Source organism: Solanum tuberosum, unplaced genomic scaffold, assembly GCF_000226075.1.
Source record: "Solanum tuberosum cultivar DM 1-3 516 R44 unplaced genomic scaffold, SolTub_3.0 scf00369, whole genome shotgun sequence".
NCBI lineage: Eukaryota > Viridiplantae > Streptophyta > Magnoliopsida > Solanales > Solanaceae > Solanum > Solanum tuberosum.
In genome coordinates, this window is record NW_006239297.1 from 317,704 (window position 1) to 333,152 (window position 15,449).

The following is a 15,449-nucleotide window of genomic DNA, read 5'->3' on the forward strand; positions in this document are numbered from 1 at the left end:
GAGGTCGCGAAACCAAGACCGCTAGACTAATGGCCTAAATAGTGGGTCAACATAATGTTCAGCCCAAGAGGGTGAACCCTAGTCCCATATCCTAAAACTCAACTCGAGAGAGTGAGTGGGGTAAGGCGTAGGCTGGTCTTCATGCGGCAAATGGGTGTCCGAGAGGAACGCATTTGAAACGGGGTAAGTTGCCCGAGAGGGAACTTATTTCCATTTAAAGCTTAGCCTAGTCACTATTGTCTTGCAAACTTCCTATTGAAAGCATGTACCCAACGATTTATCTCAACTTGTATTGCGGTCACATCCCAAGAACCTTTCCCCATACTTGATTTTCTTGTTTATTTTGTTGTTTTATCACTTGTTACGAAACCCCCATTTGATATTTGACACTTTCGTGTCACCCCCTTTAATTTACTATGTTTTTGTGCGTTAATATCTTTAGCTACGACTAGTTAGAATGTAATTTTATTTTTCTATCAATTCTCAAAACCGCTCCCTTGGGACATGACCCCAACCTTTAGTTGGGTTCCTATACTATCGACGATCGTAGACACTTATACTGTAGGTTAGTATCGTTGGTCACGATAAGCATCAGGTAACTAGGCCAACTATGTCTTCTGAGGAGCAGAAAATGTTGGGACAATTCATCATATTAGGACCTCTCAGGTTCTTAGGTGTTCCGAGCGAAAATGCCCACGAGTTTCTAATCACTTGTCAAGAGAGGTTGCATAACCTCGGGTTAGTGGAGTCTCATGGGGGATTACACTACTTTTCAACTAGATGGGTCAGCAAAACAGCATTGGAGGTCCTATCTTGAGTATAGGCCAGTCAGGTCACCTTTGTTGACTTGTGCTTCACAGCCTAAGGGAGCGGATGAGCTCACAGACTTGACTCGGGGATCTATGTTTGTTTCTTACTATGAGACACAATTCCATGAGTTATTTTAGGCAAAATAAATATGTCTCTTTCTAACTGTTAAGCAATTATTTTAGACAATCGTTAAACTTTCAGCCACGTATGTATACACATTTTTTAAAGTAATTGTGGAATCTTGGCGAGCAACCAACTACCACGATTTGTATCCTTAGCAGACTGAAATTGCTTCAAGGCAATGACTTACCACGATAAAATATTTATAATAAATTATTTACTATTTTATAATTTTTGTCAAATATCAATAATATACTCTCTTTTTTCAACATAACGCTTTAATCATTTCTCGGCATAATAAATTTATCACTTAAATTGTTACATTTCCGCGATAAAGTGAATACTTATTCCTCTAATGGAAGACTATTATAATAATTCAGTTAAAATTTTAATAACATAATATAACTATTACATCAAAGTTATAAGGAGTAAAAACTAATTCATGTAAAAGATAGAGCTTGATTAAATTTGTTAATATTCGAAGACAATTATAATATATTTCTTGATTAATTGAAATACTCGAACTCATATATATATATACCAATATGACAGGTAAGATTTCACTTAAATAATATTTAAAACAAAGAGTTATATATCTTTTCATTTCAAAAGATTAATTCAAAACATATTCTTTATATTTTCAATTTCCTCATTTACTCACGTGATTTCATATCATATCATCATCATCGTTATTACGATAAAGGAGAATTGTTTTTTACCTTTTTTTTGTCTATCCTATATGATATATAATTTCACTTTTCTCGTGCATTAACTAATATTTTTATCTTAATAGTTGTCAATTTCTCTTAGCAATCATATAAAGCGAGAATTCAAAAACGTATTTATTAATATACTAATATTTTTCAATTTATTTGTTGACTATCAAAAATAACACAAATATTATTGTATATCCATTTGAATTTCAATGTAGTGAGACTTACGACCTAAGACTAAAAAATTTCATTGAAGAAAATTCGCAATAGAGTAAAACTTTTTGCGTATGTCAAGAAATACAATTCATTTTTCCGCAAATAGTAAACACAAACAGTAATTTTGATGAAGTCCCAAAATTAGACGAAGTACACTCCAATCTTGTTGAACACTACTCATTTAGCTCCCCAATGAAGTAACATTCATAAAATTCTCCTTAACCATATATAAAAGAAAAGATGATAAGTATCAGAAACCAATCTTTGATCAGATGAAGGAGTTTGGAGTGGATATAGCTTAAGACATATTTTGTGTTGTTATATCTGTGAAGTAATGATGAGTACTTGATATGACTTACTCTCTTTTTTATGGCTATTTACCTCTGAAATTAGTTAAAAGATGGTGAAAAATATTTTTTTGTGTATGAAAAAAATGAGCATTTAAAAAGACACATGCACACTTTGACTTACCATATTCTTTATTAAATACTTCATTAAGTATATTCAATTAACAATGACCATTCAAATATATTTATACTAATAAGATAAATAAAGTGTAATCATTCAGATATACACTTCATTTTATAAATATATCCAACATATTACTTATAATAAATTAATTGCAACTCTTCAAAACTTTTTATTATTATTTTGGACAGCATGATAACATCTTAAATATTCATTAATCAAATGAATTAAAAAAACCACTAAGTTAAATGATTATATCATCGTATTAGCATCAATAAAAGAAATTCTCAATAATATATATATATGGTAAATGAATATGTGTTCATACAAGAATGAACATTATTTACGGTTCCTTCAAAATTCATTAATAAACTATAAAACTAAAATAATAATTCATCTATTTTAAAAGAAGCAAAATATATTCAAGAATTCAATAAATCATAGAAATTAAAATAGCAAATTAAATTTAATTAAAATGCTCAATTTACAAATTAAGACAATATCCAGCCAACAATATATAAAATTTTGTTCTTGCCAAGTATGAAAGTCCATTGAAAATTTACCACCAGCACATAGCCATACAAATATAAATGAAAAATAAAGATATCAAACTATGAAAAGTAAAAAAAAAAAAGAAGCAAAGAGTACATTCGAATTGTGGTGAATAAATAAGCTTCATTACAACAAAAATAGAAAACATAAAAAAGTTATAAATTAGATAATTTAATTTAAAGTCGATAAATGAGAAAAAAAATAGAGAAAACTATAAAAAAAAAAAATTACGAACAATAAAGAACTTATATAAAGTACAAACACAGCTAAAATTTTAATCCATCAATTTATCTTCGTGATCAGATCTCTTCATTTAGACAATGCCTCAAATTACTTGAGTTAATATATTTATAAAAGTAAAGAAAAAATGGGAGAGACCAAATAGTATTCCTGATAAATGTTATTTAATTATTACTCCCTCTGTCCAATAATAGTTGTCTACTATTGACTTGGCACATCTCTTAGGTAATATTACTATATTATTCTTTGACTTTATTAAATTTAGTGTCTTGAAAAAATGTGTTAGATGATAAATAATATTTAATAGTAAGGATAAAATAGACACAAAAGGTAAATTATCTCTTGATTTTCTAAATTGGACAAGTATTGTTGGACAACTATTTTTAATATACTAAACAACTATTGTTGGACGGATGGAGTATATGATAATTTGATTTCTTGTTTACTTAATATTCTGAGAGAAGAAGAAATATTTGGTTAATGCACTAAATTTTTATGGCATTATATAATTTTTTAAGAATATAAATAATGTATTGCTTGGTTGATACATAAAATTTCAGGTCAATATCTTTTTATTTACCTCATTCATTTATATTATTGTCATGTATGAGAAAGTAATGCAATGTATTTGACCTTTTATATTCAATGCTGCCCTAACTAAAGAATTCAAGTGCAGTTATTGAACTTCAAATTCTGTCATAATGTAATTAAAATATTAGTATTTGATTAACTATTTATTTAGTATAGAGATAATCTAATTTTATATTTTTGAGGTTTTTACTTTTAATAATATATGATGATATATATGATATATGATGTATATACCAAATAAAGAAAAATTAAGAATTTTTTTCACGATTTGAAAGTCCTTATTTTTTCGGGGAAACTAAGCAAATACCCCACTAAATAATTGATTAATGAGTAATTTCTAAACAAGAAACATTAATGATATCAATACAATATATATATATATGATTAGGGTATTTCTTGAATTACTTTAGGATTGAGGTATGAACATGTAATTGTTTTGAATTTTATGGCCAATTTATGTAATATTTCCTTATTAATCATATTATTTATATATATATATATATATATATATATATTAGGTGACTATATATAAAGACAACTATTTTTAATATACTAAACAACTATTGTTGGACGGATGGAGTATATGATAATTTGATTTCTTGTTTACTTAATATTCTGAGAGAAGAAGAAATATTTGGTTAATGCACTAAATTTTTATGGCATTATATAATTTTTTAAGAATATAAATAATGTATTGCTTGGTTGATACATAAAATTTCAGGTCAATATCTTTTTATTTACCTCATTCATTTATATTATTGTCATGTATGAGAAAGTAATGCAATGTATTTGACCTTTTATATTCAATGCTGCCCTAACTAAAGAATTCAAGTGCAGTTATTGAACTTCAAATTCTGTCATAATGTAATTAAAATATTAGTATTTGATTAACTATTTATTTAGTATAGAGATAATCTAATTTTATATTTTTGAGGTTTTTACTTTTAATAATATATGATGATATATATGATATATGATGTATATACCAAATAAAGAAAAATTAAGAATTTTTTTCACGATTTGAAAGTCCTTATTTTTTCGGGGAAACTAAGCAAATACCCCACTAAATAATTGATTAATGAGTAATTTCTAAACAAGAAACATTAATGATATCAATACAATATATATATATATGATTAGGGTATTTCTTGAATTACTTTAGGATTGAGGTATGAACATGTAATTGTTTTGAATTTTATGGCCAATTTATGTAATATTTCCTTATTAATCATATTATTTATATATATATATATATATATATATATATTAGGAGTCAATATAAATTAAATAATGTTTAAATGAAAAAGAAAAAGAAAAAGAAAAAGAAATAAATATAGTAGGTGGAAAGAAGGAGTATGATATATTTGTTGAAAGGTACGCGTGTCAATATGGGTGTTTGTTAGTGTTGTAGTAGCTTCTTCCTTGTATTGTTTGTATGTATGTATGTAAGTTGCGGGATTGTTGAATCTCTAACAACTCTTTATTTATTATAATAATACTCATATCATATAATCCATTAGTGACATTATTAGTAGGTGAAGTGAAGTGAAGTGAATTCACATTGTTTGTTTGATATGGAATTGAATGATGGGAAGAAGATAAAGATAGGGGTTTGTGTAATGGAAAAGAAGGTGAAAAGCGGCCCGGAGGTTCTCTTCTTTCATTTGTTTTTGTTTCAATTTCTCACCAATCACCATGCACACCACCATTAACACTCATTTCGCAGGTATTTTCTGCTCCCATGGGACAGATTCTTGATAGATTAAACTCATTTGGCGAATTTCAGGTAATTTACATTTCCCTTTTTTTTCATTTCTATTGTATATCGATTGATTACATGTACATGTAGGTAGTGCATTTTGGGGACAAAGTTATTCTCAACGATCCAATTCAGAGGTACTTTAATTATTCATTCTACAATATTCTCAATTCCTAGCTATTTAATTACTACTTCTTTGTATTTGCAGCTGGCCCTGTTGTGATTGCTTGATTGCCTTCCATTCCACTGGATATCCTTTGGACAAGGTTGAACAATATGCTGCATTGAGAAAGTATGTAACTATTTTCTCCTTCTTCCTTTCCTTGTCAAATTTAAACTACTCTCTCAACTATCTATCTGCTCCTCTCTCTTAGGCCTTTCCTTGTCAATGAATTGGAGCCCCAACACCTTCTTCATGATCGCAGAAAAGTATATGAGGTTCCTACCTCAACCTTTTTTATGTTTATGTTCATGTTCCCCCATTATCCTGTTGACAACCCCCCTCCCAACTTACCTTGTATAAAAGCAGTGACTTCTTGCTTTTTGCATCTCCATAAAACCAGCACATAATTTAGACACTTTTTCATTTATTGCTTTGATTTGTGGGATTTCAGCATCTAGAGATGTTTGGGATCCCGGTTCCCAGATATGCTTGCGTTAATAGAGAAGTGCCTTATCAACAACTGGATTATTTTGAGGAAGAAGATGACTTTGTCCAAGTTCATGGGAATCGCTTTTGGAAACCTTTTGTGGAAAAGCCTGTTGATGGTCAGTTTTCCTGCCTTGCAAGGATTTTGTAAGCTGTTTGTTTAGCTTAATATATCATTTGCATTAGAACTGCAAAGAAATAGACTGGAATACATCAAAAGGAAAAACTCATATTTTTGTGTTCCTTGAAAATTTTGAGAAATAAATAATTAACTCAAACAGTGGGATACACATTGATGCCTCTTAGTTAAGTTCCGCTTTGATGAGAAACCAAAACTGTACCATATTATATTATGTTGTAACTGCTAAATGGAGTTTGAAAAGTTCAATTTGATTTGAACTTAGACCTCAAGTCTATTACTTATATCTTATGACTGCTATCAGAGTGCAGGTTTCTCTAACTGTTAGAATTTGCTTTCGCATGTGCCGCATTTCTGATGTTATGCAAATACCATTTACCGTGTCTTATGCAGTCTCTCATTGTTTGAGTAGGTGATGATCACAGAATAATGATATATTACCCTAGTTCAGCAGGCAGCGGAATGAAGGAATTGTTCCGAAAGGTAAAAATTAAAAAATGACATTGTTTTTTGCACAAAAATTTGAAATTGCTTTGGCAAACTTCCTTTTGAGTCAGACACTGCAGCTCCTCTGTTATGACTATTCTGCAAATGTTCATGTATTATTTAATCAACCACTCTCCTGTATAGAAACCCCTAAATCCTAATGGGTGATTGAGGATGATCTGTCCTGATTCAGTTAGTTGTCTTTAGCTGTGGCTTGGATGCAAGTATTTTTATTCTAAAAATTTCAAGAGAGATTTAGACATTTTTCTCGAAAAGAGGTGCATTTGTCTGCTTTGCAGTTATAACCTCAATTTCTTTATACATTTCCAGGGTAATCATTCCGGAGAAGGATTTGATATGTTCCGCAACTTAAATTTTTCTTTCAACATCACTGAAGATACTTAGAGAGATGGATTTTTCATTTCTTTCATTGGGATAGTGTCAAGACTTATTTCAGTTTCCTGCTTCTCCTTTGGCTTCATAGGCTTCTAGGTGTCTACTTGTGACATTTCTTTTGTACTGAAAATTATGAGAGAAAAAAATTGTAATCCTGAAGCGAGCGTCTCCTTGTCAGTTGCTTATCTGTAATAGCAGGATTCATATCTTTTAAAAACATTGCAACTTTTAACAATTGAAGTTCTCTTATTAAATCATCCATATCCTCCACCATAGTTTATGACAATTTGTCGGATTTATACTTGACGATAGATTTGATAGTATGTTGTACATGCAATTCGGTTTGATGTTCTTTAACTTCTTTCTTTTTCTTCAGGTTGGTAACCGCTCAAGTGAGTTCCATCCAGATGTTAGAAGAGTGAGACGTGAAGGATCATACATATACGAAGAATTCATGCCTACAGGAGGAACAGATGTTAAGGTTCCTAAGTTTATTTTTTGGTATCTTAGAGTGAATGAGCTTAACTGTCATTGGCAATTAAACTTGATTTTCTTTTTATGGTGGGTAGCATATCTCAGGTATTATTATGTCTGGCATAAAGATGTTAGTGGGCCCATAATTTTTTGAATTCTTTTTGTTGGATAGTAGATGCTGTGAGGAGAAATTGTAATTAGATTAAACATTGATGTAATACATGACATGGGATGATATAATTAACCATACTTTATCAATACTTGAAATTGTGGCACACTTGATCCCTCTATACATGTTTAATAAGCACTGTTAGCTTTTCATTAATTCTAAATTGTGAAAAAAAAAATTGAGAAGGAAACAAACATTAAAGATGGTAAAATATTTTAGAGGGAAATAGGCTATAAAGAAATCTCAAGGAAAAATTAAAAGAAGGGATAATGAGCTAAAGTAGGAGATAGAGTAGAGACAAGGCTAATTTTTAAGAACTTGGGTGGTACTTTTGGTTATATATTCTGAAGAGATCGATGGAGCAAGGAACACAAGTTTTTTGGACTCCGGGAATGTCTATAGTGGAGATAGTAACTTCTCAATATTTCCATGTTACTGGTCTCATAGAGCTAAATGCAAGTCCAATAATTGTATCCGGGAGTAGCCATCATGAGATGGTGACTTTTTAAAATTTCCATGTTTCCTTCGATATGTTCTTTCCTATAGCTTCTTCCCAACCCTCACAGTCCCCAAAAAGGAAAGGTAAAATGACAGAAAACCATACCCTCATATACTGATCTCATTTATTTATAGTAAGAGCTAGCAACTTTTTCCATCTACATCTTAGCTCCCATGTGTTTACCTCTTGGACTCATAAGGGATCTTCATTAGAGAAAACTTTATGGAAATCCTTTTTCACAACTTTGCTCGTGATGTGCGCATATCCTTGATCTTTTTTTTATTAAATTTACGTAGGTGTATACTGTTGGCCCAGAATATGCACATGCAGAGGCAAGGAAATCTCCGGTTGTTGATGGAGTTGTGATGAGAAATCCTGATGGAAAAGAAGTTAGTAATTTCTTCAACTTATCATCGGCAACTTTTGAAGTCCGCGTTTTGTCCGTTCCTTTTTTTTTTGTCAATATCCTGAGGCACACAGGCAGAGAAGAAAAGGAAAATAACGGTGATATCATCTTTTTATTTACTGTGTGCATTTGGCTCAGGAGACAGAAGTAGTTTTGACAAAGTAATAACTTATTGATGTGGGAAATTTCCCCATGTACAAGGCTCATGGAGAAACGTATCATGTCCCACTTAAATGTCTTTTGTATATAAGTATATTTGTCAAAGTACTGATCTTTTCCTCTAGCAGCAGATATGTGCTTATATTTGGCTACACGTTCAAAGTTGCTTCATTTTGCAGGTCAGGTATCCTGTTCTATTAACCCCTTCAGAGAAGCAAATGGCAAGAGAAGTTTGCATAGCTTTCAGGCAAGCTGTAAGTCACTTAAGTCTTCCAATATTTTTCCACAACATCTGGAAATATGAAGTTAGATACTTCTCATCTGGTCTTCATGCTTATACTGTGGGTGTATATTCTATCTCAAAATGGGGTAAAACTTTGCTCCAGTTCTCTCTAACCATTGGCGGAGCCTTAATTTGTGGCATGTGAAGGATCATCCAACTGCTGACGATAGATGATACTAGTCCCCCCAGCTATAATACAGTTACTTGACTGATTTCTTACTTTGCTGTTTATATTATTTAGAAATACGTGAATATTTGTTGAATTGTTTCCCGGACCTCTAAACTGAGGCATACTATGCTGGCAGTTTTCGTTTGATGGTGTTGTAGACTACATTGATGGAAAAGAAAAGGATGACAATTTCTCTTCCTTTTGTTTAGGTTTGTGGCTTTGATCTGTTGCGTTGTGAGGGGCGTTCTTATGTTTGTGATGTGAATGGCTGGAGCTTTGTGAAGAACTCTTACAAGTAATGTTTACGATGCTTCATATTCTTCACCAACAAGAAAGTAAATGAGGAAACTTCCTGTCCAGTCTATTTACTGTTTCGCTTTTCAGCATTACTCCTTTCAGCTTCTTAATACAAAATGGAACATGTATCTTATGCCCTAATTGGCAGAAAAAGAAAATGGAGAAAGTAAAATGGAATCTCTTCCTTAAATGGAAGGGAGAAATCAATGACTGGATGGGGTATATAAAATATGCCTTTACTGGGGATAAGATTACTGAAATAAAGGTGAAAGTAATCGTCTACTTCCTCTTGAATCTGAGATCTCAAGATATATTAACCATCAGAGAGAACTTAATTCTGTACATCTGTAATGTAACTGATTTTTTAAAATTCCCTTCAAGAGATATCATAATCCTCGCGAATGATGCTTTATCTACTTTCACATAATGAAATTCATACGGGCTCCTACCAAATGGAGTACAATAATGACCAGTACTAAGTAGGATAAATGACACCCAAAAACAGGTAAAAAGATAAAAAAAGAAAATGTTGAAACCTAACCTATGTGTTAAGAGAATATGTCAACATCAATGTGTTCACTTGTAGTTTTTATCCTGAACAAGGATTTAAAGATTTATGTGCTTGATTGGTTTAAGACCTTGTGTTCTGCCCCATATATGTTTTGACTGCACATCCCTTTCTCAGAGTGGTACTCCCAATGGTAAGAGCTAGATTTTATAGTTGAAGATTTCATTCATACCTGTATCATGAGTTCTAAGTTAAAATATTTTTCTTGATATTTTGATTATTGTTGGTCGTGTTTTCATTATTAACATTATCATTACTGTCATGGAGTACAGCAGAAGTTGTAGCACTATAGTGTCATCATCTGTACCCACATTATTGTTTCGGTTCTAAAAGGGAGTTATTGCTATGATGTCTGAGAACAGGTACTATGATGATGCGGCGTGTGTGTTGAGGAAGATGTTTCTAGATGCAAAAGCTCCACATCTTTCATCCACGATACCACCAACTTTACCATGGAAGGTTAATGAACCTGTTCAGCCTTCTGAGGGACTAACACGTCAAGGAAGTGGGCTTATTGGCACATTTGGACAATCAGAGGAGCTTCGATGTGTAATTGCAATTATTCGGCAGTAAGACATACCTGTTTTCTTCATTTCCTTTGTTGCCAAAAAACTTTTAGTTTCCTCTTTAATCATTCTCAATTTGTGCAGTGGTGATAGAACTCCAAAACAGAAAGTGAAGTTCAAGGTCACTGAGGAAAAGCTCTTAAATTTGATGTTAAAATATAATGGGGGAAAACCAAGATCTGAGGTGCTTCTTTGATTTTCGTTGTCCTATCTGCTTTTTAACTATATTCCCGATGTTTTAGAGTACAGTATTGTTATTAACTCTCCACAATCTGCTGCAGACAAAGCTTAAGAGTGCCGTGCAATTGCAAGATCTTTTGGATGCCACCAGAGCTCTAGTACCACGTACTAGGTAAGTAAAACTTATTGTCATTCTTAATAGAAGTTCTATCTCATTAATTTCTTAAACTCATATTTTGCTATTGCCTTCTGCTTTTGATCTTCATCCCCAAACCTGGATAACATCAGCACGTTTCACCTATAGCTATAAGAGTAATTATGAAGACTATTAACCTGATAAATAATAGTACTTTTTATCTGGACCTCACTTGTGAGATTACACTAGATATGCTGTTGTATCAACTTGACAGATTTTGGCTTTTAAAGATGTACAACATTGGTTCTGAGATCAATTAAAGAGGACTGACTATTAAACAATGTTTATACTGATTATCATCCAGGCTTTAATTTATTGGAGATGACACCTAGAGTTAAAAAAAACAGGTATATCATTCGAACAAAAGGACATTCATACCCTTCACTTCCAATCCTAAGATTGTGAGTTTGAGTCACCAAGGGAGCAAAAAGGTGGGAGCTCCTAGGAAGGGGCAAGAAAAAAAAAGGACATTCATATGTTAGTGATGTAACAAAGACCCTAGTATACTAGTGCACACATTTCATGGTTAAAGGAGGACGGAGAGGCTCAAAGTTAAATTGATTATGTTTGCTCGTAAAATCTTGACTCATGAAATTTTTTATATTATATTATCTCAAAAGTTTCATGGATAAAATCTATGTAAATTTCATGGATGGTCACATAACTATCACTTTTTTTCATAAAAGTCACTTAACTATTATTTCTAACAAAAAAGTCTCTAAACTTTGAGTATACTAACACAAAAATCACACAACCGGGAAATACTAACTTTCTGGTGGATAACTCATTTTTTGCTCTTCTTTAAAAAGCTAATAAATAAAAATTCAATTAAAAAGCTTCGACCCGACCCAAAACCCATATGTAGAAAGTAAATAACCCTTCATATTCTTCCCTTTTCCCTATCATTTAAACATGTTTGGTTTGAAAAAATAATGGTAAACAAAATAACTTCCATCCAGATGAAAATATTTGCTACCGAACACTAGAAAATACCTTCCTAATTAAATTATTTACCTTAAAATTGACTTCTATCATACAAAATAAGTAACTTTTTGTTTTGTTTCATATATAAAACAGTAGAAAAATAATCTCATTAAACCTTGCAATTAAATCAAACAACAATGTTGCATTTGTCCACTCCAGGTAAAGAGACAAGTCAAAGAAGAAGAATACTATTCATATATGCCTTTTCTTTTTGTTGATATTTAATTGGACATGGAATGTATGATGTTCATTTAAATTTATAATAATAGTGACAAACATTATTAAGGTGATGATCAAAATTTTGATTTAGTATAGAAAATATCAAATAAAAATAAATTTAAATAGTTAGATAAATACAATTCTTAAGAACTATATGAAAAAGTGGTTTATAAGGTGCTAGTAAATTTTATATGTTAAACATATTTAGATTCTCCACAGTACTAAACATATCATATGTTACTGCAAGACATATAGAGTAGTATGCGTTTTGAAATATATATAACAAGTAGCAGTAGTTATAATAGTTGAGATTCTTCAACTAGTTCCAATATTAACCATTAACAAAGAATAGAAAAGAAGTAATTGAAACATTTAAACTTTTTTGAATAAAGAATGTGAAAGATTAAAAATCAATATGTGAAAAATATGTGATAACATCTATCTATCTATCTACCTATTTATATATATTTATATATATATTATTATTATATTATATTATACTACCTTAAAAGGATGAACTCCCCTAACTTGAATGTTAATTACTATAATACCTCCAACTTAAAACATCCAATTTAGTGTATCTTTTTATATTTTATATTATCTTACATTTATTATATTGTAAAATATATCAGAAGCCTATAATTTTTCACATTAAAGGTTGGGACTTTTTCAAAAAGTTTTGACTTTTCCAAAAAGTTGTGATTTCTCCATGATTTGTGATCTTTTCAAAGGGTTGTGACTATTCCAAATGGTTGTGATTTTTCCCAAGAGGTATGACTTTTTTAAAGCGTTGTAAATTTTTGGATGAGTTGTGACTTTTCTGAAGGATTGTGTCTTTTCTAATAAGGCACAATAAGCACATGTTCATATTACCTTTATTGCTATAAATAAAGGGTTAACTCATATTTTTAAACTTCAAATTTTCTATGTTGTGTATTCTTTTTCTTCTTCTTCTTAAAACACTCAATTCAGTACATATTCTATATTTATTTATAATATAGTATAAAATATATTAAAAGAAGACACTTTTTCACATTGAAGGATTGTGACTTTGAAGGGACGCAAGAGTTGAAGAAACGGGTTTTAAGGTAAAAATACAATATGGGTAAAAAGCCCCAAAGTACGGAAAAAAAAACATAAAAGTAAATTCCAGAATTCTAAGGGTGCCACGTAGACTGGCCTAGAATTTTCTTTTATATATATAAGATTCAAACCAAACATGTTAAACTGGTAGGGAAAAAGGATTAACTAGTATGAAGGGTTATTTATTTTCTTCAAAAGTGAGTTATCCACCAAAAGTTAATATTTTCCTATTGTGGGATTTTTGCATTAGTATGCTCAAAGTTTAGTGATTTTTGTGTTAGAAAGGATAGTTAAGTGACTTTTGGTTAAAAAAAAGTGATAGTTACGTGCCCATCTATGATATTTACCCGATAAAATCTTGAACTTATCAGAGTGATCTGCTTTTGGCCCTACCTCACTTTGAAGGACTTTATTTACACTCTTTAGGGGTCGTGGTAGAGTGTATTAGCAAAAATAATGCATGCATTAACTTTGTGTATTAGTAGTACCTTGTTTGGTACCTTTTCATGCTATATATAATTAATGCTTGCATTAGTATACATTCTATTGTGTATTGAGGAATATATTACTAATACCATGAATTTCTAGGTATTAGTAATGCAAAGAGATTTAATACATGCATTAGCATGATTAAAGACCTAATTACTTCTCAAACCCCTTTTACATCTTTTCCACTAATAATTGTGGAGGATACACTTGATTAAATACATATTTTTATGCAATGCATGCTTTTATTAATATACCAAACAAAACAATGCACACAAAATATTTTATATATAATTAATGCAAACATAACTAATCAAGCATTACTAATACACTCTATTTAGCATTATTTTTATACACCTTTTACTGTGATCTGTGTGTTGCAAATTATTGTTGATCATTGTTTCTCATTCTTTTCAATCAGTTATTAGAATATATTTTTTTGTAAGGCTTCTGTTTGTTCCAGGATTGTGTGTTTTTGTACTATGGGTGTAATGATAAACAGATGGAACAATCTTGTTTGTGTCCTCATTCTCAAAATACAACGTACTTTGGGTAGTTGTTGAATTTGTTGTTGTTGGGTTCAGTCTATCTCTTAGACTCATACTGATGATATATGATAGTCATTGTTGCTTTCACTGTTCTGAAAACTAGAGAGGAAGTGTTCTAATTATAATTATCATTTTTCACCTTTCTTGACCTGATCGTGTGAAACCCTGTTCCCACAAGAAGCCCAAAGTAAAGGAAAGACTAAAGAATAAAACAACAAAATGCTTTAGACTAAACGTTTACTTGGATCATAGGTGTATAACATGTTTTCCAAGTAAACGTTTGATGTTCCTTTTCTGGAGAAGCCTAAGGGGTTTCCTGTCTTTAACAAGACTGGGCAACTTTTAGGTTATTACGCCTCTTGGGACCACTATAAATAAGGGGAATTCAACTGTTGCCCCTAAAAAGAGTTGCTTTCCATGTATGTTGGAATATGCTATCTGATGCATTACACCCTTTACTGACCAATTTTTTCTATTTTTGTCCTGATTCTATTCAGTCTCTTCCATTCTTATAGAATAAAATGCTGTAATTTGCAAAGAAAAAATGGTTGTTATTTACTAATTGGAAAAGGCCAATCTGAAATTGTTACTCACTCTTTTTTATAGACCTGGTAGGGGAAGTGATAGTGAAGCAGAAGATTTTGAGCATGCTGAGAAGCTACGTCAAGTTAAAGCAGTTCTTGAGGAGGTCGACACTATCTTCTTGCTCTATACATTTAGCATGTCATACTGTCATTGTTAATACATGTTGTAATGCAAATTATTTTCATTTTCTTTTCTTAAAAAACATGAAAGGAATATCGTAATAAGCTAGAGGATAAGATCTAATATATTTTACTTTTAATTCTTTACTTTCTTCGATATCTAGGTTATGTCATTCCAGATTATAATTTATTTTGAAGTAACTTTTGTTACTTTAATTCCTTTGTGTCCTCCGCTTTGCTTTTGGGGTTACATGCCATTCAACAAAGAGTGAAAATAATTGAAGTTATTAAATTTGGGACATTGAAAGGTGAAACCTTAC

The 15,449-nt window shown here is 31.1% G+C and overlaps 1 protein-coding gene across 1 annotated transcript in view; it reads left to right on the top strand.

Annotated features, from left to right (window-relative positions):
• Positions 1-5,440: 5,440 nt before the first annotated feature.
• Positions 5,441-15,449, top strand: part of LOC102605704 (inositol hexakisphosphate and diphosphoinositol-pentakisphosphate kinase 2-like) — a 24,161-nt gene continuing 14,152 nt past the window's right edge. Inside the window, exons 1-14 of the mRNA XM_015315490.1 lie at positions 5,441-5,496; positions 5,560-5,606; positions 5,678-5,761; positions 5,844-5,907; positions 6,084-6,237; positions 6,670-6,740; positions 7,516-7,620; positions 8,578-8,670; positions 9,026-9,100; positions 9,508-9,593; positions 10,526-10,732; positions 10,814-10,913; positions 11,011-11,081; positions 15,032-15,113. Coding sequence (XP_015170976.1) covers positions 5,452-5,496; positions 5,560-5,606; positions 5,678-5,761; positions 5,844-5,907; positions 6,084-6,237; positions 6,670-6,740; positions 7,516-7,620; positions 8,578-8,670; positions 9,026-9,100; positions 9,508-9,593; positions 10,526-10,732; positions 10,814-10,913; positions 11,011-11,081; positions 15,032-15,113 — 1,284 coding nt within the window. The 5' untranslated portion in view covers positions 5,441-5,451. The remainder of the gene's footprint in view (positions 5,497-5,559; positions 5,607-5,677; positions 5,762-5,843; positions 5,908-6,083; positions 6,238-6,669; positions 6,741-7,515; positions 7,621-8,577; positions 8,671-9,025; positions 9,101-9,507; positions 9,594-10,525; positions 10,733-10,813; positions 10,914-11,010; positions 11,082-15,031; positions 15,114-15,449) is intronic.